Source organism: Chelonia mydas, chromosome 8 (genome assembly GCF_015237465.2).
Source record: "Chelonia mydas isolate rCheMyd1 chromosome 8, rCheMyd1.pri.v2, whole genome shotgun sequence".
Lineage (NCBI taxonomy): Eukaryota > Metazoa > Chordata > Testudines > Cheloniidae > Chelonia > Chelonia mydas.
In genome coordinates this window covers 75,233,490-75,260,165 of record NC_057854.1, presented here as the reverse complement: position 1 = coordinate 75,260,165, position 26,676 = coordinate 75,233,490, and the positions used below count along the sequence as shown (strand labels likewise).

The 26,676-nt window shown below is 40.7% G+C and overlaps 1 protein-coding gene across 5 annotated transcripts; it reads left to right on the top strand.

The window, feature by feature from the left end:
- The first annotated feature begins 672 nt into the window (after window positions 1-672).
- Window positions 673-26,676, top strand: LRRC8C (leucine rich repeat containing 8 VRAC subunit C). 5 transcript variants are annotated; one of them, XM_037907304.2, is made up of 4 exons: window positions 689-813; window positions 1,626-1,707; window positions 17,324-17,465; window positions 20,004-26,676. In XM_037907304.2, the coding sequence occupies exons 3-4, from the start codon at window positions 17,328-17,330 to the stop codon at window positions 22,263-22,265; spliced, it is 2,400 nt and encodes a 799-aa protein (XP_037763232.1). In that variant the 5' UTR covers window positions 689-813; window positions 1,626-1,707; window positions 17,324-17,327; the 3' UTR covers window positions 22,266-26,676. The 5 variants fall into 5 exon arrangements, with proteins under 5 accessions (XP_037763235.1, XP_037763232.1, XP_043376838.1 ...); XM_037907305.2 differs by lacking the exon at window positions 689-813 and adding an exon at window positions 837-994; XM_043520902.1 differs by lacking the exon at window positions 689-813 and adding an exon at window positions 1,294-1,520.

Below are 26,676 nucleotides of genomic sequence, written 5' to 3'. Positions count from 1 at the left end.
GAAGTTATGCACTTGTTTACAGGCTGGGGGCTAAAAGACACAGAAAAGAGAAGCATGAAGGATTGGCTGGGGAGCCCAGGCAGGGCAGTAACCCAGGGCCAGATCCTGCAAATACTGCCTATCAGGTGCACGCTCCCTGCAGCTGCCAGGGGTCAGGGATTGGGGTAGTGGACCCCCGCCTGTTTTCCTATTGCTCAGTGAGTTTGGTGGGCTAGAAGGTGCCTAGCTGGCTCTGGGGCACTGACAGGGCAGTGATGGATGACCAAGGCTTGGCTTTCCTCCCTGCTCCATGCTGCTAGGGGCCAAGGCTCGCTGCTGGGCTCTGCTGGCAGGACTTGTGGGGACGATTCCTGGCGATCCTCCCGCTGACTAAGCTGGGCCTAGGGCTGGCCAACCCCCTGGGAGTCTCCAGGAATTAAAGATTAATCTTTGATTAAAGATGATGTCATGTGATGAAACCTCCAGGCATATGTCCAACCCTGAGCCGCGGCCGGGCTGGGCCCCCCAGGCGGGTTATCTCTCCCCACCCAGGCTGGAGGCAGGGGCAGGCAGCACCAGCAGCTGCCCCTCCCCGGCCCAGCCACGCGGCCGCTCTCTCAGTGGGAGCCCGCCCCAGCCCAGGCGGGGACTAGCCCCGCTTCCTGCGGCGAGCCCCTGGCGTCGGCGGCCGGGACTGCAGCGGCGGCAGCGGGAGGAGGGGCGGGGGCAGCGGCCTCGGCGGCGCCCAGCTCGGAGCGGGGAAGCACCAGCCCGCCGCACTGCCGCCGCCGGGAGTCTCGAGCGCCGCTGCCCCCGCCCGCTGCATCCCCCCAGGTAGGCGCCGCTCGCTGCCCCGGCCAGGCGGGATCTCAGCCCCGCCCGCTGCCCGCGGGGAGCCGGCTCCGTTAGACGGGAACCCGGCAGCTCGGCATCCTCCGCCCTGCGCTGTGCGGCAGCATCTGCCCCCGGGCCCGCGCCCCCAGCCCGCCCGCCAGACCTCGCCCGCAGCCTCCAGGTACTGCCCCGGGGAAGGTGCCGGCCGCGGGCTCCGGGCGCTGGAGAAGCCCTGGGAGCGGGCAGGGCTGGCGCCGTCGCGGTGGGGCTGCTCGAGGGGCTGGGAACCATCCAGAGGAGCCCGGAGGCCTTTCCCCTGCTGGCCCGGTGGGCAGAGGAGCCCTGGACCCGCTCGTTCCCTCCCGGGGGCTGGCGAGCTACCCATCCTGCCTTTTGCTAACCGGGGCAGGCAGCTGCGTTTCCGAGGCAGGGAGGGCTGCTCTATTGGGCGGCCGCGCAGAGCCAGGGGAGGGGGGCCCCAGCTAAAGAGCCCAGGAAGTCGGTGAATGCAGCCAGAGTCACTAGGGGACTCTCTCCTCTCCCACCACCTTCACCCATCATCACTGAAGAGCTGGTTTAAAGCGAGAACGTTTCGGTATTTCATTGTGCACAGTCCATCTCCCTCCCCCACCCCCACACCCATGTCTTCTGTAGCGCTGTGAAAGCCAAACTTTATCTGGAATCTCAGAATTTCCTCTGCTGACACGGTACGTTTTAGGGTTGCCATCAACATAAAGCCAATGTAGATGACAACAGACGAACCCCCAGCGTTGAAACCTGTAGCAATTTTGGATATTTGGTTTTCTATTTAGAAACAATAGGCTTGAGTTACCATGGTAGAAGCAACCCTGAAGAGTAACGGTACAGCAGAGGAAAACAGCATCAGCTTCTAGTGTAAGTGGCATGTTTTCTTGTTCCCGTTCTTCTGGTTTACGAAGAATTCAGGTAAAAGAAGTAGTCTCGGTAGTTGAAAGATAAAATAGTCGCGATTCATATGGATTAGTTGAGTTAACCTGTTTTTGTTGATGGGGGGAGGGGAGTTAAATAACGGAAAGCTTTGAATATGCAAGCCACACTAAGTTCGACAGTGCTTTTGGTATATCTCTTTACAGAGACATGAGCAAGGATTATTCCAGTCCTTTTTATGTACTCCAAGCTTAATCAGGAATCTGTGAAAAGGGGTTTATAAGTGATGGATTTGATTAGCACTTCCGAAGGTCTGAGCTCAGAAGAGCAGAATGTTTTATATTAGAAATTTCAAAATGTGTATTCCTACCTCTTATTTGTTATATGTGTGGTTTGGTTGTTATTAGTAAGATTCCAACATCATGAAAAGAGATGACCCAAGAGAAAATATAGTTAAAGGCTCAAGAATACATGGCTCCGATTTTTGTCAAAAATTAAAATGACCCTGATTTCAAGATCAGTTTAAAATAGATTTGCAATGCTACAATGTGCTGGATTTTTTTGTTCATTATAAATGAAATGTAATTTGTCCAGTTAACCAGACAGAGTTGACCAAGCAAAATGAGTAGCATATGAAAGCCTGCCAAATATACCTTATAATAATTCCATTAGGATTTTTTTTCAAAATTGATGATTTTTTATCTCACAAACAAGTACTTGGGGTATAGATTTGTTTTGTATTCTCTTACGAAATTTACGCTAGGTGTCGGAGAACATAACATTTGGAATAGCACCATTAGAAATATATGTAAACCTTTGCTTGTACAGATCACTTTGGTTTTGAGGATACTATGGAGTATGCTAAGAAAGAGAAAAGCTCTTTTAAAAAAAATACATACATGTGAACAGTTGGGGGTGGAAATTGCAAACAAAGCAAAGGAAAAAATGTATGCTGTTCAAATGTAATAAAACTCAGTTAAAAATCTATGTATTTTAATTTCATTCCTTGTAGTTAAAAGTCCAGCACTCCTCATTCCCACATAATGGTCTGTATCTACTGAAAACTCCCTTTCACTTCTGTGGTGCAGGGTTGGACCTTGAAGAGGAGTGGAGGGTGCTGAGCATGTCACAGAATTGGGCCCTATTATGATTTTTAAACTAATGGTAACTTGCTTATGTGTAAACATGACTGAATTGTTGCCACTGATGCATAAATGCCTTGTACTGAGCACCTGTGGTGTCTGAATCATTTCCTTTTCCAGTCTCTCTCTAATCCTGTTAAAAAGTTTGCTGAAGTTTTTGCTTTGTTCTCTTTCAATGTCTGAGTGTTTAAAGGCAGCCACTGGACAGCTCATATGCAGTTTTAGATTTTATGGTATTATTTACGTTGTTCTGTGAATTGGTTTCAAATGTAAACTTTTGGTTCTCAACCCTAAAAATCTGATTACTCTGTACATACGCTATTTGTGACCAGTGCCTCCTGGTTCCCAATAGAGGCAATCAGAAGAATCTTTCTGAGTTTCATCACAAAGGTACTTAGTTGGGTGCTCAGCACTTTCTGGAAATCAGGCCTCTTTAGTGTGCATCAAGCTGGGCTCCCAAAAATTGAGGCATCCAAAATCCTTCATCACTGTTTAAAATGTATGCCCATATTAGTGGATATGTTTCTGTAGTAAGTGTGTGTGTGTTGGGTGGGGGCATGAGAAAGTTAAACAAAACTCGGGTGGCTGGATGGTCAATAGGCAGAATTATACTGTCTTGTGATCACATGGGCCAGAAGGTGTCAGGACTACAGGAGATGCAGAACCTTGGCTTTCTTTGAGCAGTGTCGTGCAGCGACCTTAGAACAACACTGCTTTACTTCAGAGGCAGCGAAACTTGGCCTTCCTTAACTGGAAGAAATATGCTTCCCAACCAAACACCTCTGAATGTGAAAGGAAATGAAAGAGGCAGTTCGTCAGAACAAGTCGCAATAGTGGAAGCTGTGTATTTAATTCTCGAGCTGGGCTGGAGACGGTTTCTCTCTCTCTTTCTTTCTGCTAAACATTTTGATGAACCTGATTTTTTTTTATTCAAATTTTTTTTTTAACTTTTTTGGGGTTTCTTAACCTGAAAATCAAACATTTTTCACTTTCTGAAATCTGAAAAAATGTTTGGTTTTCAGGTTTTCTAAGAAACCCCCAAACTTTTCAATGGAAAGAGATTTTTTTCATTAAAATCTCAGTGTAGCTGAGAAACCACTTTCCACCCCAAAAAGACTCCATGGAAAATTTTCAGCCAGCATTTAACTCCACACATTTGGTGCACTGGAAGCTTCTCTCTACAGTTCATCCTTTTTCTCTCTGCCTTGAGATCTTGTGACATAACACTATTTGGGAACTCAGGGCACAGTGAATGGGGACCTCTGAATACCATTGATGCTGTGGATTTATCAGGTCTTTTTCTCCCCCTGAGAATGACAAGATACGAGGCTTGCTTCACCCTTTTGGGCTCTGAGTATGCAGTTTGTACCTGCTGTACCTTCAGGCATAGCTCCTTTAGTGGGATAATTCACTCCCAGGGCAGGCCAGGCACTGTTACCACTGTTGTTCTCTGCCAAAGGAAGCTTCTTTAAACTTGTGCAGTAGACACTCTGAATTGGCTTCTCTTTACTCTATTCTTATATAAAAGTGCCAAACCACATCCTCAAACTAGGCGTTCCTCTGCCTATCTTGCCTGAGGGGCCTGATATGATAGGCATTCTCAGAGCAAGCTTAACCTCGCACAAAATGGCTTGTGAAGGAGTAGGTGGTAATTACATTTGCAGTGGAGCAGAGGGACTGAATCTGGGTCTCTCACCTCCCAGGTGAGTGCCCTAATCACAGGGTTGTAGAGTCATTCTCACGCTCTCTTTGGCTCTGTGCATATTTAATTATTTATACACAGTAGAACAGCTTCAACAGGGGACACTGAGAGTGCTCTCCCCCAGAATATCCCAGGGCCCAATGGTTAGGGTACTCTTCTGACGGGGGAGACTTAAGTTCAGATCCCTTTACCACATCAGGTAGAGGAGGGGAATTGAACCTGGGTCTCCCACATCTCATTGGGCTAAAAGTTTTATAAGGGAGGACACTAGCACCAACACCTCCTCCTCTGTTTCTTGCAAACCACAGTTTAGATGGCTAATTCCAGGAGAGGGTACACAGCTGAAAATCCCAGGCACAGATAGGCACCTAAATCCAGCCCAGATTTAGGCACCTCACTCCTTTGGAGAATGACCCTTAGGCCACATCTCTCTCCTTGGCATTTCCTCTGGTTAGCTGAGGTGGCTCCCCTACTCAGTGTGTTGGCTTTTGTGAATTCTAATTTTCAGTGCCTATCTCTCCCCATGCATTCTATAGGGAGCCTGGATGCCTACATTGGCATTGTGCATTCCACTGGTGGCAAGTCACCTAAAAGTTAGGCATTGCAATGCCTAAGGGGTGGTTTACACTACAAAGTTAGGTCGGCTTAACTACATCACTCAGAGCTGTGAAAAATTTCATGCCCTGTGCAATATAATTAAGCTGAACTAAGCCCCAACGTAGAAATTACGAAGTCAACCAAAGAATTCTCCCATCAACCTAGTTACCACCTCTCAGGGAGGTAGATTTACTACAGCAATGGAAGAACCCCTTCTATTGCTGTAAAGTATCTATGCACCACTGTAGCCTTTTCATGTAGACATACCCAGAGTCCCTTTGGAGATCTAGCATCTGATCTGGACTGATCACTTGCATGCTGCTGAAGATAACTGCTAAATGCAGGAAACTAAGGGTCAAGTGCTGCCCCATGTATCATACCAGGTATGTCACACTGGAGTGCCCAGGTTTAATGTTGAAATGCAGTAACAAAAAAGTAGATATTGAAATGTAATTTCTGTTTGTCAGCTGAAGAGAGACAGTTGTTAGGCAAGTCCTATAACTGGTACAATCAATCTTGATGACTTTTTGATGAACTGCACTCTCCTCTTGCATCGTGCCATAGAACTGCTGTTAAATACCTTTCATGCACACCTTGAAAATAGAACAGAGGAAACCCATTTTAAACGCCATTTTGTGAACACTACTACACCTGCTGTATCATGATCAGAATTCCAGACAACTAAAAAAATTTTGGCTTGACTACTAGGAGTTACCTTTCTGTGTGTTGTGGTATTCCAAAAGACTTTTTGGTTAAGAAAACTCTAATCTGCCCTCAGAAGGGCATGGCTGGACACTGAGGCCGAGTCTATACTATGGGGATTATAGTGGCATAACTATGGTGCCATAGCTACGTGAGTATAACTCCGTAATGTAAATGCAGCCCACAGCAATGGAAGGAGCTTTTCCGTCACTGTAGGAGCACCATGCCCCGAGCTATGGTAGCTAGACTGATAAAAATATTCATCTTCTGTTGACCTAGCTCCAGCTACAGTGGGGGCTATGTGGATTTTTCACATCCTGAGCACTGTAGCTATGTCGACCTAAATTGTAGACGTAGACCAGGCCCAATGAGCTGAAAGAGTCCTATAAAGAGTTCAGACTCAGATCTGTTTTTCTAGATCCTTCAAACCTTTGAGCTTTATGTCCTGTAAGAATCCACTTAATGTTAGTAGTTATCAATATACAGTAGCTGTTAACATTTCTTTTTCTATTAATTCAGAACAGGATTTTGAATTAAGGAGGTTATCTGGACAGAGTGCCTAAAAAACAGCAGTCCTACATATTTTTTTTTTTTTAATGCATGTAGACTATATCAGTTTTAAAAATTTGAAAGTTATATAAACTAGCCTTTCCTATTGCCCAGTCAGAAATGATACTATTAGTATAAAATGGGCTATGCTTCTATGATTGATCTGTCCTACAAATGTGGTCTCTAGTGGGAAGCTTTTTACACTAAGGAGAAAAATGTATGATATACATTTCTGGCTGAAAATATCTGTATGTTTATCCAGGTGTATTGGGATTAATATTTTATAAGAATACTGCAAACTTTAAAAAGTCCCCTTGTACCACATGCAAGGGATAGAAGAAAAGATCCTTTATATGAAAAAGGCATAAATCATGAAAGCAGACACTTCTTTAATTTTCTTTGGCTCCACTACAGTGTGGTCTTTAACATTTCAGATGATAGAACTGCTTGAGACTCAGAATGGATCTCTTTAGATATTTTTTATGTTTCCTGACCTGGTCATGGTTGATTTTAATTTTTAATTACATCAGTGAAATTTGTTTATGCAACTTCAGATTTATGGATAATGAATATTTGTATTCGGCTATGGCCCCTACATATTTCTAATCAATTAATTGCACTATATTTTTTACAATGTTTGTATTCCCTAAAATTGAGGATTATTCCTAAGTGTCTGTGCTCTCTGAATATGTTAAGGATTTCTGAAGAACCTGGCAAAACTTTTGCTTTTCTGAATCAGTTTGTCAGATTTTAGGATGTCTTAAAATATCACTTTTTGAATAATTTCTTCTTACTCTATGTTTGAGTTCAATCTAATAGTTTTTTTTATCATGTAAAGAGCATTTTGCTACTCTGTGAGCAGAGTCCTAAGCTTGAAAGATATGTTAACCCTGTTAAGATAAGAGTGTTATTCCCAAAGCTGCAAAATGCTGTATATGCCTTTTGAAGCAAAAAGAAAAGCAGTACTTGGGGCACCTTAGAGCCTAACCAATTTATTTGAGCATAAGCTTTCGTGAGCTACAGCTCACTTCATCAGTCTCTTTTGGGACAGAAAAATTGGGGACTTTACTATTTCTCTAAATCCTGCATAACTTGTGCACACACAGCTCTCATTGACCTCAGTGAGGTTTTGAGGCGCATGATCCAGCCCTACTTTTGTGTTTCCGTAATCCAACAAAGTTGAGAGAGCAGTTGAGCATGCAAATGTGTTTATGCTACTCACATGAAAAGGTATTATGGCTTTTATGTATTAAAAAAAACAACAAGAATATTTTTTTGGGCTACTAACTCCGCAGCAATAGATTCACTTGTGTGTAGGCTGAAATTGCTGTTACATACATTTAAAAACACAGCATATAAAATCAGTTCCTCTTTGACGTATCTGGTGAGTCTTGAAGTTTGTTCTCTGAGTTTCTTCTGGAGCAGTTGATGATGTCACAAACACTTAAAATAGAACAAGAAACATTTCTTGCACTTCCTCCTCTGTATTTGTTATGTGTTATGTCTATTATTGTTTTCCAACATCTGCACATAATGCCACGTGTCTGCAGAATGACACAAGCCACGATTTTCAAAAGTGACTAGTGAATCTGGGCTCCTAGCTGGAGATACCTGAGATGAAATCCTGGCTCCCCTGAAGTTGATAGCAAAACTCTCAATGATTTCAGTAGAGCTAGGATTTTCAGATGAGTGTTCAGCACTTCCTGAAAATCTGCCTCCCTTTAAAGTGTCTGAAGTGCCACACACTAGTCGCTTATAAAAGACTTGGCCCCAGTCCTTGCCCTGGGGGGTCCTAGAAACTGGGTAAACAGAATCTTAGAACTCAGGGTTTTACTGGAAAGTGATGGAGAATCTTTTTAAAATGCTGTGTGTGTGGAAATGTGCTGAATTATAGCCCTGGAGACAAAAGTCCTGTTTCTGCACTGGACAGGCATAGCCCAGGGAACAGTGTATAAGCCTCGTCCTGCAGCCCTTACCTAAGGAAAACTCCCATTAAAGTCAATGAGGAACATTGCTCATGTACAGATGGTAGGATCAGGCCCTATTTTGTGTTTGAACCCTGACCTGCAGGGACCCTCATGTTTCGAGGTGAGAGAATAATCCATTCTACAGAAAAATTTAGTGTTGTCCCTCCACAGAAGGCCAACTAGTACTAATTATGATGTGGGAGATTTTTGTTCTTTGTGGTATCAAATCAGCCTAATTTCACAAAGCCATCAGAGAACAATTTTCAGTCACTACCAGCTCAGACTGGATTCTTTCCAGAGAACTAGAGAAAATAATCTATAGCACTGATATAGCACTGTTCATCCACACATCCTGTCACACTTTACAAAGGTAGTAAGCCTCATTATGCACATTTTACAAATGGGGAAACTGAGATATAGAGAGATAAAGTGGCTTGCCTGAGATTATGCGATGAGCCAGTGACAGAGCTGGGGCTTGGACTCCTGACTCTTACTCCATTGTCTCGCTCATTAGGCCACATTTGTTGATCAGCCCCATCCCCCAAGAAAATGAATTTCAAATATTCTGTTTTAAAACGTTTCTAGAATACAGTAAACACGTAGACCTAAAAATAACTGCTTTGAGGACATAAATGGATCTTTTAAAATGTATTTTTACACACTTTCCAGTTCTTCAAAATTGAGTTTATTATTGAGCAGTAGCATCACTTGTTTGTATTCCTTGTTCCCAAATATTGATGTTTTTCACTGTGAAATTCTTAGTTATGATCAACAGAACTAAGGGTAGCTCACCAAAAAAAAAAGAGCTGGCAAAAAGTGTAAGAGCTTTACAAATGATCTGTATTCATTGTAGTTTTTCCACCAGTCCACAGAAAATAGTTGTGGCTTCAAAGCTTAACAGGGGAGGATGACTCATTCTTAGATATATTGTTCCCTTCAAATGCCTAAAAGGTAGGAAAAAGTTAGTAGTAGGAGCTTTATTTATTTACGCATGTTATTTATGTGTTACAAGAGGACCATCCAGAGGCCCCAGTCAGGATTAGGTACACACTGTGCTGGACACTACTCAAACATATAGTAAAATGATTGCCAAAATCGAAGACGTCAGCCAAGACCTTATTATATATTTTACACACACAATTAAAAGAACATTGTTAAGATGATAAAGTCAAGCACTCAAATGTTAGGAAATGCCAGTATTAAGGTTGCCTGTGCACCCTCTCCCTTTTGTGCATATGAATAACGAAACAGTCATCCATTATGTGGTCATGTACTATTTTTTTCCTTGCCCAACCAGTTCCAGTCTTCTGTTTCCAGCTCCCAGTTTCTTTCCCCCGTCCCAGGCTCACCAGACTCCTTGTCCCAATATATTCCTTTCCCTCCCTTTGCCTGTCCTTTGTCCCCTCTACCTTCAAATCAGATGGTGTCCTCCAAAATGCTGACTGGGTGCCAGCAGAGGATGGGATTCATTGAGAGCACAGGAGAGACAGGCTCCCTGTTGTCGGTTACAGTGCCCAGCCTGGAGTAGCTGAGAGCAGCAATTTCAGAGAAATTCCTTCTGAGCCCCTATAGCTTGGGGTTGGAGCATACTCCGTAACTCTGCCGCGATGGCGCATGCACACTGTCCAGTCACACACAGGAGCTGTGAGGGGATGGAGCATGTTCAGTCACGCTGTGGGCATGGTGCATTCACAGTCTGGTCAGCACTAGGAGCAGTGAGAGGCTCAAGCATGCTCAGTGAGAGTGGAATCTTCAGTTATTTCTAGCTACTAAATCAAAGAAGTCTCCACTGAGCATGTTTAAACTGCAATTTTTCAAAGGCTTATAACTTGGCCAAATTTGGCAGATTTTTGCCTGGACAGCAAAAGGTTCATCACTGACACAAACACCAGGTCCTACCAAATTTCAAGTCCCTGCTTCAAAGCCTTTCAAAGAAAAAATCTCAAGAATTTTTTAATATGAGCAAAATGTATTTTCCCCCAGTCTTGTTCTCAGAAACAGTGGAACCATACTGGCTACATTTTTCTTTTAAAAAAACACCAACTATTTCAGACTGCGGCAGACACCCAGCGTGCAAAATTTCAGGCCAAACAGTTCAGCAAAGTTGTAAAAAACTGAAACAAGGTCTTAAAATGGGAATTGTCGGACGACCTCAATACATGGTAGAGCCTTCCCTGCTTATTCTACTACTGTTCAGTCCAGGTCAAAACTTGGCTGTAATCAATGGGGCTCCACATGGGTGCAGTGATTTTTGCCTAACCCAGCACCCCAGGTACACCCATGCGGATCTGGCTGCAGGACTGTGGCCATAATTTAGTCTTATCTACTCTAGCTGGCCAAACAAAGAGCTGAATCCTGTAGTCTCTGTGCAGACAAAAACCAAAAAATAACTCAGAAGATTTATCTGCTCAGAACTGCAGAATTGGGCCTTCTGTCATTAAACAGTTTAGCTTGTTTCCTTAACTTGGTGTCTCGTCCAAGGCCAAAGATATTACAGTATCCCTTGAAAGTTGCACTGAAATATTACTCGTAACAAATGTTTACGGTCTGTGACAAAGTGCTCCAATTTCAGGAGTGTGCAGTGTAATGTTTTATGTGAAGTAATATTCTGTGTATCCAGCAGTCATCCAATACAAGGAACATAAATGCTTACAGACTCCATCAGCCCCGCAGCTCCCAGGACATAGGTTCATTGCTGCTCATAATTGGCACAGCCTGTATGTTAAATATACATTGCTCTCTGCTTTTTTAATGAATATGAATGTTCCATAATTTGTGTATGTGTAAGCCCAGAGACTTACTTCCAGCAGTTTTCCCAAAAGACACTTCATAATTCATACTAACACAAACAGTATATGTAAGCCAGCAGGGAGAGCTACTTTTGGCTAGCCCAGCACTTTGTGCCATCAGTGGATCTCCTGGCTTGAAATAGCGTGAAGTCCCCCATGGTTACCATCTGTCCCAAAATCACAGAATAGTCATGATGCACAAACCTTCCACTCACAGCCCTGCTGCTGTTCTGCCCTCAGCTGGAGCCTGCCTGACCTTATGCCCTTCTAAAGTCAATGGAAAAAATTCCCACTGACTTCAGAGGAGCAGGATCAAGTCCATAGCCTCGTGACACACCCTCAAGAGGTGATGGCATTGATTCTCTATCCTATACTGATGCAGAGTCATGACCGTGAAATGTATTGCCAGCGAATGAATAATTTTATATCTCCTAGCTGGTTATTTTAAGAAATCCCACACCTTTCAAGCCTCCAAGGTGTATTTAGTTAATTATACCTACAACCCTGTCTTCCTATTACTGTCACCTTAATCTTCTCTCTTCTCCTCCTCCATTGTGTTCTTCACTTTCTGTTGCATCAGTGAGCTCCTGGAGACTGTCTTATTAAATATTTGCATCCAGCACAATGAGGCCCTGATCCTGTAACACACACAATGAATAATGATTGCCTCCCTGTGTTGTAACACAATTGATTATCTTGTTCCACATGAAGAATAAAAATAGAGAAAGGCTTGACCTGTAGTGAAAAATTCTGCTGTTTGACAGACCCATTACTCTTGGAGTGGCAAATCTTGTTCCTCTGTGGGTGGTCATGTAAGAAACAAAAACAGTGGAGCTGCCATTTTATACTGTATGTAGCGGACAAGCTGTAGTGAAGCTGTGTATGGGGACCCAGTCTTGGGGCATTGTTCAGCGAGGATATGGGGATGGTGTGGAAGGTGGCTGGGACAGATGGGGCCTATCAGTGGGTCAACAAATGATACCAGTCCCCTGATTGATCTCCCATTTAGGGAGCGCAGAACAGTCGGTAGCCTCTGCCACATCCTGGAGACTGCAGTTATTCTGCCAGAGAGGTTGATCCACCTGCTGGTACAGGGAAGGGGAACTCCATCCTTCCATCTCCTGCATGTCACCTGTGGACAACACATTTGTTTGGCACTTAAAGAACCTGGGGAAAGCAACTCTATACAAGCAGCCATATTGGTGTCAACTTTTTATTATTTTTGGGTGTTCCATGAAGAAAATATGCTAAGTGGCCATACAGACATCTACAAAGACATGCTCCCTATCCCAAAGAGCTTGCAATAGATAAAATAAAGGGACAGTGTCCAATTCATTCTTTATATTTCATTGAATCTGCTTTTCCAATCATAATACCTATTTAAATTGCATTTGGAAAGCAGAGACAGGTAAGTTAAAAACGCACAGCAGTTTCATGTGACCAACCCCCTTGTGCAGGTAAAGGTTAGTACGTATCCACTACCAGTTATGCTACACAGAATGAAGTATGTTACTCAACAGACATCTCTTTAAAAATGACCACGGTAGCCTGTTATTAGACCCAAAGGCTATAGTCGCACTATCGTTGGCTGTATCTTTTTAATTCAGGACAGTATTTTAGATGCATTTGTGTGTGTGGTTTTTAATTCTAAAGTATTTTTCAAGACACTTGACAAAAACACACTGGAGAAAAAATATAGTAAAGCTCTTATAAACTACTAAACTACCTCTCCAGCCTGGGCCTGAGTATATCAGCCCCACAAGGGGATAGTCAGTGAATGGAAAACCCTACTCTGGCTCCCCAGCTGCACCCTGCAGGTATTCCTGTGAGCTGTCAGTGGTTCAGGAATTGAATTATTTAATTTCCTTCCTATCCTGAAATGCATGTCATCTGCATCTCCTGATCTATAAAATATATTCACTTTTCTCTTCAGCCACATTGGCAAGAACCTTCATTACTTCCTAACTGTCTATACCACTTTTCTTTATTTAATTTGATGAAGGCCAATTGCAAACAGGCAGATTAGTGCAATGGCGTAGCCATTTTAGAATCATAATTTGATTTAATTTCTCTCATTTATTAATGAGACTAATTTGTCTCCAATTCCCTTCTTCCCCACCCTCATCTATTTATTCTCCTTAACTCCTTTAGGTTGCATTAACTCAGTCTGCTTTTTGCTGCTCTTATCTGCTCCTGAAAGCATTAACTGACTCTGTGGGCCAAGTTCTCAGCTGATGTAAATGCCTGAAGCCCCACAGAAGTCAAAGTTGCTGTGCCCATTTATACCAGCTGAGAATGTGGCCCTCAGTGCTCTTGTTTGCTTCTTCCCCACATCTCCATTTCCAGCACATGCCTGTTTGTTTGTTTATTATCTCCATATTCCTTCAGAAGACCACACTGCCCCCTTCTTTTCCATGTGCTATTCTTTTGCTGTGGAATTTCAGGGTTCCTCAAAATTCTTCTGCACTCCTGTATTTTCACTTCTCCTCTCATTGCCCCATATTCACTGAATCAATTTTCAATTTCCTTTATTTTCCATTGTTTGAAATACCTCCCTAGAAACATTAAAAATATATTTCCCTACTAACCCCCCCCCCCCCCCCCCCCCCAGTTTTCTATCTGGCAAACCCTGAATTTTATTTTGAATTGTTTACAAGCTAATACAGCTTGTTTTGTGTTGTTTATCCCTCCTTGTTTGTATACCACCATTGGCTGGTTCTCAGAACAAAGTTTAACTTGGGCTTCTTCTCTTAATTCTCTGCAGCAGCAGAATACCAGATAGTCTAGCTCATGCCTCCCTTTCTTTTTTAAATTTCTGGAGAGCAAGGTGGGGTAGGGGAAGCAAGAGAGAAAAGAGAACGAGAGTGATGATTTTAATTAAGAAGTATTTAGAATTCAGAGATTCTCCAACCAGATTATAACAACATTTAATGTAGGTCAAAGTTTAGGCCTAAACTACTGGGTATTGTGCCTGTAAATAGTAACTGTGGATGCAACTGAACTGAAGTCAGTGGAGCAGTACCAATTTACACCAGCTGAAATTCTAACCCACAATGTCTAAATTCATCTTTAATATTGCAATTCCTTTTAGTAACATAAGAGAAACTCCAGTAGTTAATGTGTTGAAATGTGGCATTGGTTTTAAACTATCTCTGTTCTGACTTGTTTAAAATAGTCAGCAGAATATAGATTGAATCTGAACCTTTTCCGTTTGCAAAGTCCTTGTCACATCTGATTGGAAATGAATCTATGAATAAAATACTGTTTGATTGTAACACTTCTTTAGTGTCAGAGTCCTTGTGCAGTCTGGAGGAGTTCTTTAGCAATTCTTTGAAAAAGATAAACATGCAGTCTGTTTTTCTGAAGCTTTGGAATCCTCTGCTTACGGAATTCCAAGGTGTCTTCATGGCAACAGGGCTAGAAGCGGAATGTGTAAAATCAAGCTACTGTTGTAAAAGAAGTGGTAGTTATATGTATCCACTTTTCGTTCAATCATTCAATCCAGCAGTATTGTAGAATACAGATACCTTCCTTTGAATTTCTTACAGGCCTCTGCTGTGATTTCTAGTGCCACAAAGGTAGCCTGCCGTTAGAAATTATTGAGTTTCTTGAGAGAGTGACAGAAAGTGGCTCAAATATCCCATACCTTTGTGACCAGTCTCCATCTGAATCTTGCAAATATCCATGTTTGCAAAATATTGCAAAAGAAGGATCAAGTGTAGAAAGTCCCCACTCTATGTACAAAGGACACCCCTTGTATTCTATTCAATTCAATTCAATTCCTGTTCCTTGTATTCATTGTATACTGTCATTATTGTTCATTAGTTCATTCACTTCCACCATTGGGACCATATATTGAGTAACGAATGCTGAACAGGGCCTTAAATAACATTCTGATATGGTTGTCACAACAAAACTAAACACTAGATTGACTCACCCCTGACAAGTTTTTTTAATAGTAATTTTTTCCCTCTTCATATCAATATTTTTCAGAGTGCTTTTCTTCCCTGGTGAGGTTCTCTAGTCTGAAAGAATGGTTACTAATTTTCAGGTGCTATAGAACTTGATTTAAAAAGATCAGTTGGTCTGTTTCTATTTTTAAAGTAACCAATGTATAAACTTTCTACTGTGCAACAATAACGGGGCTAAGTATTATCTGGCGCTGGTTTGGACAAAAATTTCCATTCTGTGGGAAATTCTAACATTCCAAATTTTTGTTCCAAATCAGAACAAAAAGCCAGAATTTTGACGTTTCCCACAGAATGTTTCAGTATGACATTTTCTGACAGAAAAACATTGCATCTGAAAATTTTCAGATTGTTCAAGTATTGTTGCTTAGGTAGACTCAGATCATCCTTCTCCACAGATAGACCTGCTATAGAGGATGCGAGAGATTTTCCCCATGGAGATTCTCCCTCATCGTCTGTGGACCACCAACAACACAGTGATGTGGTCATGTGCACTTGAGCAGTTCTGACATTCCAGCTAGTGGAGGGTCATGCTACATATGCTCATTATCCAATATAGTAGGAGGGGAAGGGAAGGAGATCCGAGGAGCATTTCCTTGTTGTGGCATAGACTATATGTCTTCATCTAAATTCCTCATCAGTTACCTGCTTATAAATTAATCAAACACAGTTACGATAAAACAAAACTTAAAAATACATAGAGAAAGCAGAATTCAAATTTACCTGGGCTTCCCACTGATTTCAGTGCAGAATGATTTCCCATCCCATCCACTCCTATGCTCAGTGCACTTCTTGCTGTATGTTGCCAACTCTCATGACATTAGGCGCTTTTCTTAAAGCTTTCCTTCTGGAGTCATAAGATGGTGTGAGAATCTCAACTTTGGTTTAAAAAAAAAAAAATCTGCCCCTCAGAGTTGTGGAGAAAAGCTTGAAAATGTGAAGCCTACAGGATCTGATGCGAGAAGACATATCACCTCTCCGCCCCCAAAATAAAAAACATCCCACAAAAAAATCACGCCTCCCCCAAAGTTGTTATCAAAACAAAACAAAAAATGATTTTGAAGCCATTCTCATGATCTGTGGGATTTTTGAATGTTTGGAGCTGGCAGTACTTCTGTTATCAGCAAAATGCCAGTTTCCAATGACTGAGCTGACAGTCATGTAAATAGCAAAGCTTTATCAGGTATCACTAAGTGGCATCTAATAGACTAACATTGTATTTATATATATTCTTTAAAAATATATCTGAGTTTTTGTAGAAAAATAATAATTTTAAAATAAAATCTGAAGGAATAGCATTCCAAAATTATTTAGACTTGTTCTGGAAATAAAGAAAAGGAAGGAAGGAATCTTCCTAGCAATGGCCATAAAATAGTGCAGATTCCAGTATTGAAGAAAAACCAATTTATGACATGCTTTAGCTCTTGCTCAAGAGTCTTTCCTGTGAGTGACACTTATGGGCACTGTGATGCTGTCAGGTAAAGGATACCTAAAGTACAGTGTTCCACTGTTAAGTGCTGGTCATATAATTTAAAGGGATCGATTTTTCCACTGTTTTCTAAAAGAAAAGAGAGTGAAGAGAAGGTTTGTCCTATTAATCACTCATACCAGCTCTTCCTCTTTTGAAGAAGTACTTTTCCTCTGGTTTCTCTGCTGAGTTTTTGTGAGATAAGCACACAGATATCAGAAGGGACTCTCTTGGCTGGGTGTAATTTCATAAAGAGAGCCGTATAGCATCACCATTACTGCAACAAACTGGGCATCAGTGCAGGCCTATTGATACCGACACTGCCTGATAAATAACTGACTTTTAATATGGTTTTGTGAAGTAATGCTTCAGTTGTAGTGGTTTCATTGACAGTGTATGAAGTCTGAAGGATTTAAGAAGACAATATGTTAATGTAACTAATGCTTAGAGTGCCTTCTCTCCAAGGATCTCCAAACACATTATAGCCATGAATGAATAATACAGAAACACCCTTGTGAGGTGACTATTATGCCCATTTTTAGGTCCAAGGCACTGGGAGAGAAGTATGGGAAGCATGGAATGCCTAATGATTGTAGAAGGTCAAAATAGCTTCTTCTTTTTTTCACCCAGTGAGTCAAATATCTTTTTCCATGAGTCATATGGAATGGAGGAAGATAGCATGAAATGACTAAACACCAGCCTTGCTTGACTATCTTTCAGAAACATGATTCCTGTCACCGAATTTCGTCAGTTCTCTGAACAGCAGCCGGCATTCAGAGTACTGAAGCCATGGTGGGATGTGTTTACAGACTATCTCTCAGTAGCCATGCTGATGATTGGTGTCTTTGGATGTACATTACAGGTAAATTAAACAAAGTATAACTTAAAAGCATGTTGTCAGGGGTGTTCAAAAAACGCCAGACAGAGCCTTCTTCAGAAGACCATTATCACGTTTTGTTTTCACTGCAGTCACTGACAGCAATGCCAAAATCTGCTGGCCCAGATGAGTAATTTGTTTGAACAGATGAATAAAATATCATGGCCCAGACCCATAGCTGCTGAAAATCAGAAATCAGTGGAACTATATTGGTTTGCACCAGCTGAGGAATTGGCCCATTTGTTTTTTAATGATCCTCAGTCATGGCAAAGGAGGGTGAGTAGATTTTGTGCCTAACCTGGTCAATTTTCATAACAATTTTGCAAAGCAAGCCTGACTGTAGAGTTAAATTCTTGTTTTTCCCTCTTTATTATTTACAACTTTCTTAGGAGCTTAAAATATATTTTTGTCTTTTCTCATTTGGCACACACAAATTTTATTTTTCTCCCTGTGTTTTGAATAGAGCTGAAATGAATATGCTTATTTTATTCATAACTACCCATAATTAATAACTGCCTCCTCCATGCCAAAACATTTCGAGGATGCTTGGTACATAAACAATTGATGTTAACTGCTGGGTTAGTTAAATATTGCTACAGAGCCAAAATCTGATGAGGAGCAGAAAGCATTATGTATGGTGGGCTCCACAAAAATACCTGTTGTTTAAAAACAATATAGATATTTGGTCATGAATATTTTTTGTTTTTACATCTGTAAATTTGAAGGATCTTTCCACCAGGTTTGAGAGTAGATCAAAGTGTAGACACATTAACATTAACAGTGTCCCTTTTAATTAAAAAAAAAGCGGGGGGACGCCTAAATTGTGATTTTGCGTAGGAGGCAGTGCACAGTTGTGCAAACCCAGGAACTACCTATCAAATCAGATCTATCTCCCAGTTTTCCCCATTCCAGTTAGGACATACCCTATGCTCGGATTATACCTCTTGCAGTATACATCCCACAGCCTTTGCTCTACCTACTGCTTGCCCACCTATGCAGGAGTAATGACTCAGCAGAGGCTGCTTCTCCTCTGCATAGACCTATAGAGCATGCCACAATCTGGCCCTACGTTCCTGTCACTGATATGAAATAAGTCTCATCATTTCCTGTTTAACCCCTATGCCGTTTCTTACCGATTCACATTTTCTTAGCAGGATTTTGATCCAGCTGACACTGCTGGATCCAGTAATACCAGTAATGTGAAACTCACATTCCACAGGAAGTGAAGTTAAAGGGACAAATTCTCTGCTGTCATAAGCTGGCAGACTTCAGTGGAGCTCTGCTCATTGACACCAGCAGGGAATTTGCTCCAGAATTTCAATGATAAATTTCTCAAATTGTGCAGGATGTAAGTTATAAGTTTGTTTGTATTATATTTTTTAAATATCTTCTGGTGTGTACAGAAGATCTGTAAGTATGTGATATATTTGTTCAAAAATCACACTTCACAAGGGCACTTTTTGGGCTAGCAGCCAAGTGTTTGTTGACATAAACAAAGCATAGTTTCAGTCACTTGCATACTTAACTGCTTGACTGAATAAACGACAAGGGAAATGGTGTGTGAAAACAATGCAAATGAAACAGACAAATATTTACATTCCTGTTTGTTACAAATGTGTAAACCCAATTTCAAGATAATGGGCCAGATCCTCAACTGATGTTGATTGGGGTAACTCTGTTGACTTCACTGGAGCTTTATATCAGTTTATACCAGTTGTGGATCTGGCTCAGTGTATGTAAAGGAGCTTTCTAAAGCCTGATCTAAACTACCGTGGTAAGTCGACCCAAGTTACGTGACTTCAGTTAATTGAATAACATAACTGAAGTAGACATAGCTTAGGTCAACTTACCACGATGTCTACACAATGCTGTGTCAATGGGAGATGCTTTCCTGCCGACTTACTTTACTCTTCTCAGGGAGGTGGCATACAACAAATCAGTGGGAGAGCACTCTCCCATTGATTTACCATGTCTTCACCAGACCTGCTAAATCGACACCCACTGCATTGATTACAGCAGTGCCAGTCTACCGGTAAGTGTAGACATAGCCTAAGTTTCAGCAGTTACCATGCTGGAGATAGTTAAAAAATAGTGGTGGGGTCCAATCCTGCTAGGTGGCATGCTCCCTCAGCTCCTGCTGAAGCCAATGGGAAGTGTGGGCACTCAGGCAGAATAAACCCCTGTGTGTATTTGTGGTGGGTTTAAATCTGATTGGTTAGTGCTAAATTCATGCAGTGATCATGAAATCGAAGACAGAGCTATACGTTCATAGGTTTGTTTATATGTGGAAGATTTTTTTTGTGTATGGAAACGACTAAATAGGTCAGACAATCTAGTTTTTAGCATAGCATTAAGGGTGTGATTAGCACATAACAAATAATAATGGACTTAACCACTGAACTAGTACTCAGCATAGAGTATGTCAAGGAGAAATTACATTTAGCTGATGCTATTATCCAAACAGTGATGACATTAGGCATCATCTCTTCATAATTTGAAAGTGTATCTTTCTGTGTGTTTCAGGTCATGCAAGACAAGATAATATGCCTTCCAAAAAGAATACAGCCTTCACAGAATCACTCTCACATTCCTAATGCAGTCCCAAATACAACTCCACTTCCTCCACCCAAACCATCCACTACTCCTGCCACTGTTGAAATGAAAGGACTAAAGACTGATTTAGACCTTCAGCAGTATAGCTTTATAAACCAAATGTGCTATGAACGTGCACTGCACTGGTATGCAAAGTACTTCCCTTACCTTGTCCTTATACATACTCTGATATTCATGCTATGTAGTAACTTCTGGTTCAAATTCCCTGGATCAAGCTCAAAAATTGAACACTTCATTTCCATACTGGGGAAATGTTTTGATTCTCCCTGGACAACAAGGGCCTTATCTGAAGTGTCTGGGGAAGACTCAGAAGAGAAGGACAACAGGAAGAACAACATAACAAGGTCAAATACTATCCAACCTAGCACAGAAGGCACTTTGGTCAAGACTCAGTCTTTAAAATCGATACCTGAAAAGTTTGTTGTAGATAAGGGGACGGCAGGGGCATTGGATAAAAAAGAAGGAGAACAGGCAAAAGCACTGTTTGAAAAGGTGAAGAAATTCCGACTGCACGTTGAAGAAAGTGATCTGCTCCATGCTATGTATGTTCGTCAGACTGTACTTAAAGTTATTAAATTCCTTATCATTATTGCTTACAATAGTGCACTAGTTTCAGAAGTTCAATTTACAGTAGACTGTAATGTTGACATACAGGACATGACAGGATATAAGAATTTTTCCTGTAATCATACCATGGCACATCTGTTCTCTAAACTTTCCTTCTGCTACCTGTGCTTTGTAAGCATCTATGGACTAACATGCCTTTACACTTTATATTGGTTGTTCTATCGTTCACTAAAGGAATATTCCTTTGAATATGTTCGGCAAGAGACTGGAATTGATGATATCCCAGATGTTAAGAATGACTTTGCTTTTATGCTTCACATGATAGATCAATATGACCCTCTTTATTCAAAGAGATTTGCAGTGTTCCTGTCTGAAGTCAGTGAAAACAAGCTGAAACAGCTGAACTTAAACAATGAATGGACTGCGGATAAATTGAGACAGAGGCTACAAACAAATGCATATAACCGGCTAGAACTGCAGCTCTTCATGCTTTCTGGACTTCCAGACACAGTTTTTGAAATTACGGAGCTGCAGTCTCTAAAACTTGAAATAATTAATAATGTTATGATACCAGCAACCATTGCACAGTTGGATAATCTCCAAGAGCTCTCTTTGTACCAGTGTTCTGTGAAGATCCACAGTGCTGCCTTGGCTTTTCTGAAGGAAAATCTGAAGATCTTGAGTGTCAAGTTTGATGACATCAGAGAGCTTCCACATTGGATGTATGGGCTCAGAAATTTAGAAGAGCTCTATTTAATTGGTTCTCTCAGTCATGATATTTCCAAAAACATTACTCTTGAGTCTTTTCGGGAACTTAAAAGCCTTAAAATTCTATACATTAAAAGCAATGTATCCAAAATCCCACAATCAGCAGTTGATGTTTCAAGTCATCTTCAAAAAATGTGTATTCATAACGATGGCACCAAATTAGTGATGCTCAATAACCTGAAGAAAATGGTTAACTTGACTGAGTTGGAGCTGGTTCACTGTGATTTGGAGCGCATACCTCATGCAGTTTTTAGCCTTCTCAGTCTCCAGGAATTGGATTTAAAGGAAAACAACCTCAAATCAATAGAAGAAATAGTTAGTTTTCAATATCTGAGAAAACTTACAATCCTAAAACTGTGGTACAACAGTATAACATATATCCCAGAGCATATAAAGAAACTCACTAGCCTAGAGCGTCTTTCCTTTAGTCACAACAAAATAGAGGTTCTTCCATCCCACCTATTCCTATGCAACAAAATCAGATACTTAGACTTGTCTTACAATGATATACGATTTATTCCACCGGAAATAGGAGTGCTGCAAAGTTTACAGTATTTTTCCATCACTTGTAACAAAGTGGAGAATGTGCCAGATGAATTATACTTTTGCAAAAAACTTAAGACTCTTAAGATTGGGAAAAATAATTTGTCAGTCCTTTCACCTAAAATTGGTAATTTAGTATTCCTCTCTTATTTGGATATTAAAGGCAATCACTTTGAAATTCTCCCGCCTGAACTTGGTGAGTGTAGGGCTTTGAAGCGGACTGGCTTGGTTGTAGAAGACACTTTGTTTGAAACTTTGCCTTCTGACATTAGAGAGCAGATGAAAGCTGAATAATTTACTTCCTTTTACTCAGTTTTACAGAAAGATGCTTCTACCAAATACACTATATAAATAATTTGATAGTCTGAATATGCCTTTATTGATGTGTTTATTTTATTTTTTCTTTTGTCCTTTTAACACAAAACTATCTGTACAAACAAATGTGGAGTAAGGAATATATATATTTTTAAATAAAAATTTACTTGTATTTTTTCACAGTTTAAAAATATTTAAAAGTTTATTTTGCCCTGATAACAAAAGTGTCTGAAAAATTATTTTGTACTGGCAAAAGCTAATGGTTAGATCAACTGTTTCTTAATTTTGGCTAGAAGAGGATAGTGTGCTTCCAGCTGTCTACCTTGAGTAGCATATTTTTTAATAGATGAATGTATCATCTCCTGGGCCATTGTTAATACCTTAGGATCTGATTTTCTAGGGGCTGATTCTGTGGGATGTTGAGCAGCCTCAATCCCTGTTTTCATCAATGGGCATTGAAGGTGCCCAGTACCTCACAAAACCTGACCTTGATTAAATGTCCTTTTGTTGAGACTCCACACATACCAACTATTCTCCCAAGTGGTCAAAGTCATTTAGGCCTGGTGTACACTAGGCGGGGGATTGAGCTAAGATACGCAAATTCAGCTACTAGAATAGCATAGCTGAAGTTGACGTATGTTAGATGGACTTAAAATCACTTACTTTGCGTCCTCGTGGCGCGGGATCGACGGCCACCGCTCCCCCATCAACTCCACTTCTGCCTCTCGCCATGGTGGAGTTCCAGAGTCGACGGCAGAGCGATCGGGGATCGATTTATCATGTCTACACTAGACGCGATAAATCGATCCCCAATAGATCGATCACTACCTGCTGATCCGGCGGGTAGTGTAGACATGGCCTTAGAAAAGTTTCTAAGGAGCGTAAGGAAATTAGGTGCACAACTTCCATTGAAAGTTAGTGGGCACCTAACTCCCTTATGCCCCTCTAAAAATCTCAGCCTCCATCTCATGCAGTATGCTGAACAGAGCACATCTGCTGTCGTTATTCTTCAGAACGGAACGAGTAAGGCTAAGATTTTCAAAGTAGTATAGGAGAGTCAATCTTGGAAGGAGGAGTACTTGTGGCACCTTAGAGACTTTGTTAGTCTCTAAGGTGCCACAAGTACTCCTCGTTCTTTTTGCTGATACAGACTAACACAGCTACCACTCTGAATCCTGGAAGGATTCAAGTTTGAGATTTTTTTAAAAGAAGGAGATGTAGCCTCCCACCTTCCATTAATTTGAACAGAAGGTATGTGACTAAGTCACTGCTTTGAAAATCTCAACCCAGATCTTTACATTCTGCAAGGTAAAGATGAAATACCACAGTCAGGGCGCTCTCCCTCCCATCCCACAACCAAGGGCCTATTCTTACACAGTGGTGAGTGCCTTCAACTTCCATTGAATTCACTCCCCTCCCCCCAACACATCTTCCCCCCACACCAGGGTGTTTGGCATCTCATATGACTGAACTGTTTGGGGCTTAGGGTCGTTGCAGTTATCTTTGGTCTGTGAAGCTTTTGACCAGGAAACAAAAATGCTTCCAGCAGCTAAGAAGCTCTGCAGTGGGCTTGGTAGCATATTACCAGGCTTGGCAGAGGAGCCTTTAAGATTATCAGAAACAAGATTAAATTAAAAGAATCTAATATTAACATGTCAAGTCTCAGCATAGCAGAGGATGGTGGTGAAAATCACATTTGTTTTAATTTCCCAGCTAGTGATTAAATTGAAAATTGTACAATTGGAAGCCTGCTTTTTTAAATAATTTAATAATCTGTAATAGGCTGACATAATAGTATATCAGGTTGGGAATTTTATCAGCTAAATCTATGTTAAATTATTTTGTCAACTACTCCTGCCATTTACTCTTACATGGGCAGGTCTGGCAGGTGTTGTCCATTTTAATTCTATGTGCTGTTCAAAAGCTAATTTAAGCCTAATAAAAAATAATTTAAAATTTCCCAGGGCGTCTCCTCTTCCCCTGTATGTTTGAATCACAATGCAGGCACTGGATAATTGCTAGCAGATAACTAGAAATAAATATTTCCTTTGAAAGGGCAGTCATGCTGTTTGTAAATTGCAGGGGCTTGGCTGCTGATTTTTAAAAGTTATGTGAAACAATTACTAGGTAGTTGTCAGGGTATTTGCTCTTTGTTGCCAGTATTGCTTGTGTGGCTTGCACTACAGTTAATTTAAGTTTTGGGTATTGGTACAAAAGCATGTTGTTGCTTTAAGAATCTGACATATGGGGGTGAGAGAGACGAAGAAAAATATTTTTTTCCCCATTAATCCAGGGTGTACTATGTAGTTCAGTAAGAATACTTGCCATAGTACCAAAGTCTGACTTACTTTTTCCATATAATTAACGAGATGGGTTGGATGTGAAGGAACCAAAGCAAGCTTTTTAAGTTTAGCTCTATAACTGATGTAGCTATTGCAAGGGCTACTTTTATTCATATATGGAATGCACTTACAAGAACTGCTTCAAATGTGCTTCAGTTGGATGTGATTTGGGAGAGAGAAATGTTTCATTGCTTGTATTAACCTAATTGTGTAAACCCAAGTGCTGTAGTTCCTGATGAATGTAAACTGTTTAAAATGTCCAAGAAATCAGTGAATCTGTATCATTCTCTTACTTAGATCTGAAATAGAAGATTACATTAGGGTTGATTTAAAAAAAAATCTTTACAATGTCTATATTTATAGATATAGCATTTCAAAAACATGATTTATGTTGCGTCTATTGTCTCCCTTGTATACTGCAGTGTATATTCTGAATGGAAATTACACACACCTTTTAGCTAAAGTTTTGAAGGCCTGGCCTACAGACAGTTTTTGTACTGGTATAACTAGGTCAGTTAGGGATGTGATTATTTATCTATTACAGTTGTACCAGTACTACCTCTAGTGCAGTGGCTCTCAACCTTTCCAGACTAGTGTGCCCTTTCAGGAGTCTGATTTGTCTTGCATACCCCCAGGTTTCACCTCACTTAAAAACTACTTGCTTACAAAATCAAACATAAAAATAAAAAAGCGTCACAACACACTAGTTGAAAGAAAAATTGCTTACGTTCTCATTTTTACCATATAATTATAAAATCAATTGGAATATAAATATTGTACTTACATTTCAGTGTATAGTATATAGAGCAGTATAAACAAGTCATTGTCTGTCTGAAGTTTTAATTTGTACTGACTTCGCTAGTGCATTTGATGTAGCCTGTTGTAAAACTAGGCAAATATGTAGATGAATTGGTGTACCCCCCAGAAGACCTCTTTGTACCCCCAAGGGTACGTGTACCCCTGGCTGAGAACCACTAGTGTGGACACAGTTATACTGATATAAACGTGCTTTATACTGGTATAGCTTATTCCCCTTCCTGTATGGGAGTAGCTATACTTCTATAAGCACATTAATATTGGTATAATGGCATCCACACAAGGAGGTTTTATTGCTTTAATTATACAGATGTAGATAAACCGGTATAGTTGTGTTTAGACAAGCCGTTAGAATCACAATGAATGATAAAATATCAAATCACAGTTATCAGTTTAATCTTATGAAACAAACTCAGGTAAACGGCCTGTTGGCTTTTCTAAACTTCTTAATATCTAGTCTGTGGGATGTATTTTCAAATTACAGTATTTTAGAAATGCTCTTGCTAACAAAAGATTGTTTCCTAATTTCATATGAGATCCAGGAAAGATTGCATATGTAAATGTAAAAGTGCCATATTTACTCAGCCATTCATTTACTACTCATACGTATATTTACCTGCAATGGATTATGGAAAATCTTTCTGGGAATTACAGTAATCTAGTAAGAATGGATGGACCTTTTATTGATAATACTATAGGCATGATTTGAATGAGTATATATGTCCAGTTATATTAAACAGGTGCCAAGTAACTAACAAAATTCCCTCATATAAACAAAGCATTCTGCATCATTACAGAAAATGCAAATCATTCTTAGTTATAGAAACAGAGAGAACAGATGGTGGATCAAACATAAGAAAACTACCTTCTGATTTTTAAAAATGTGTACTGAACCTGAAAAGCAGACCTATTGCATGATCAGAATCTGGGTATGTCTGTTTCCCCTGTTGTATCTAGCCAGTCTGACTAGCTCGCACATATTCCTAGTGAAAAGCACCTGTTCCAAGTCTCATATCTCACATTTCCAGCACTTCCATTAATGCATGTGCTTAAGTGGTGACAAGACCTGTAAGACTCTCAAGGGGAATCTTTGAAATTTGACTTAATAGACAAACATCTTAATCCTGTGGTGAGAAACTTCTTCATTGATAATAGGCCTGCCAAATGTTATATTGCATTAAAGAACACACACAAAAAATAATAAAAACTGTTTTTTTGTAATTTAAAACATT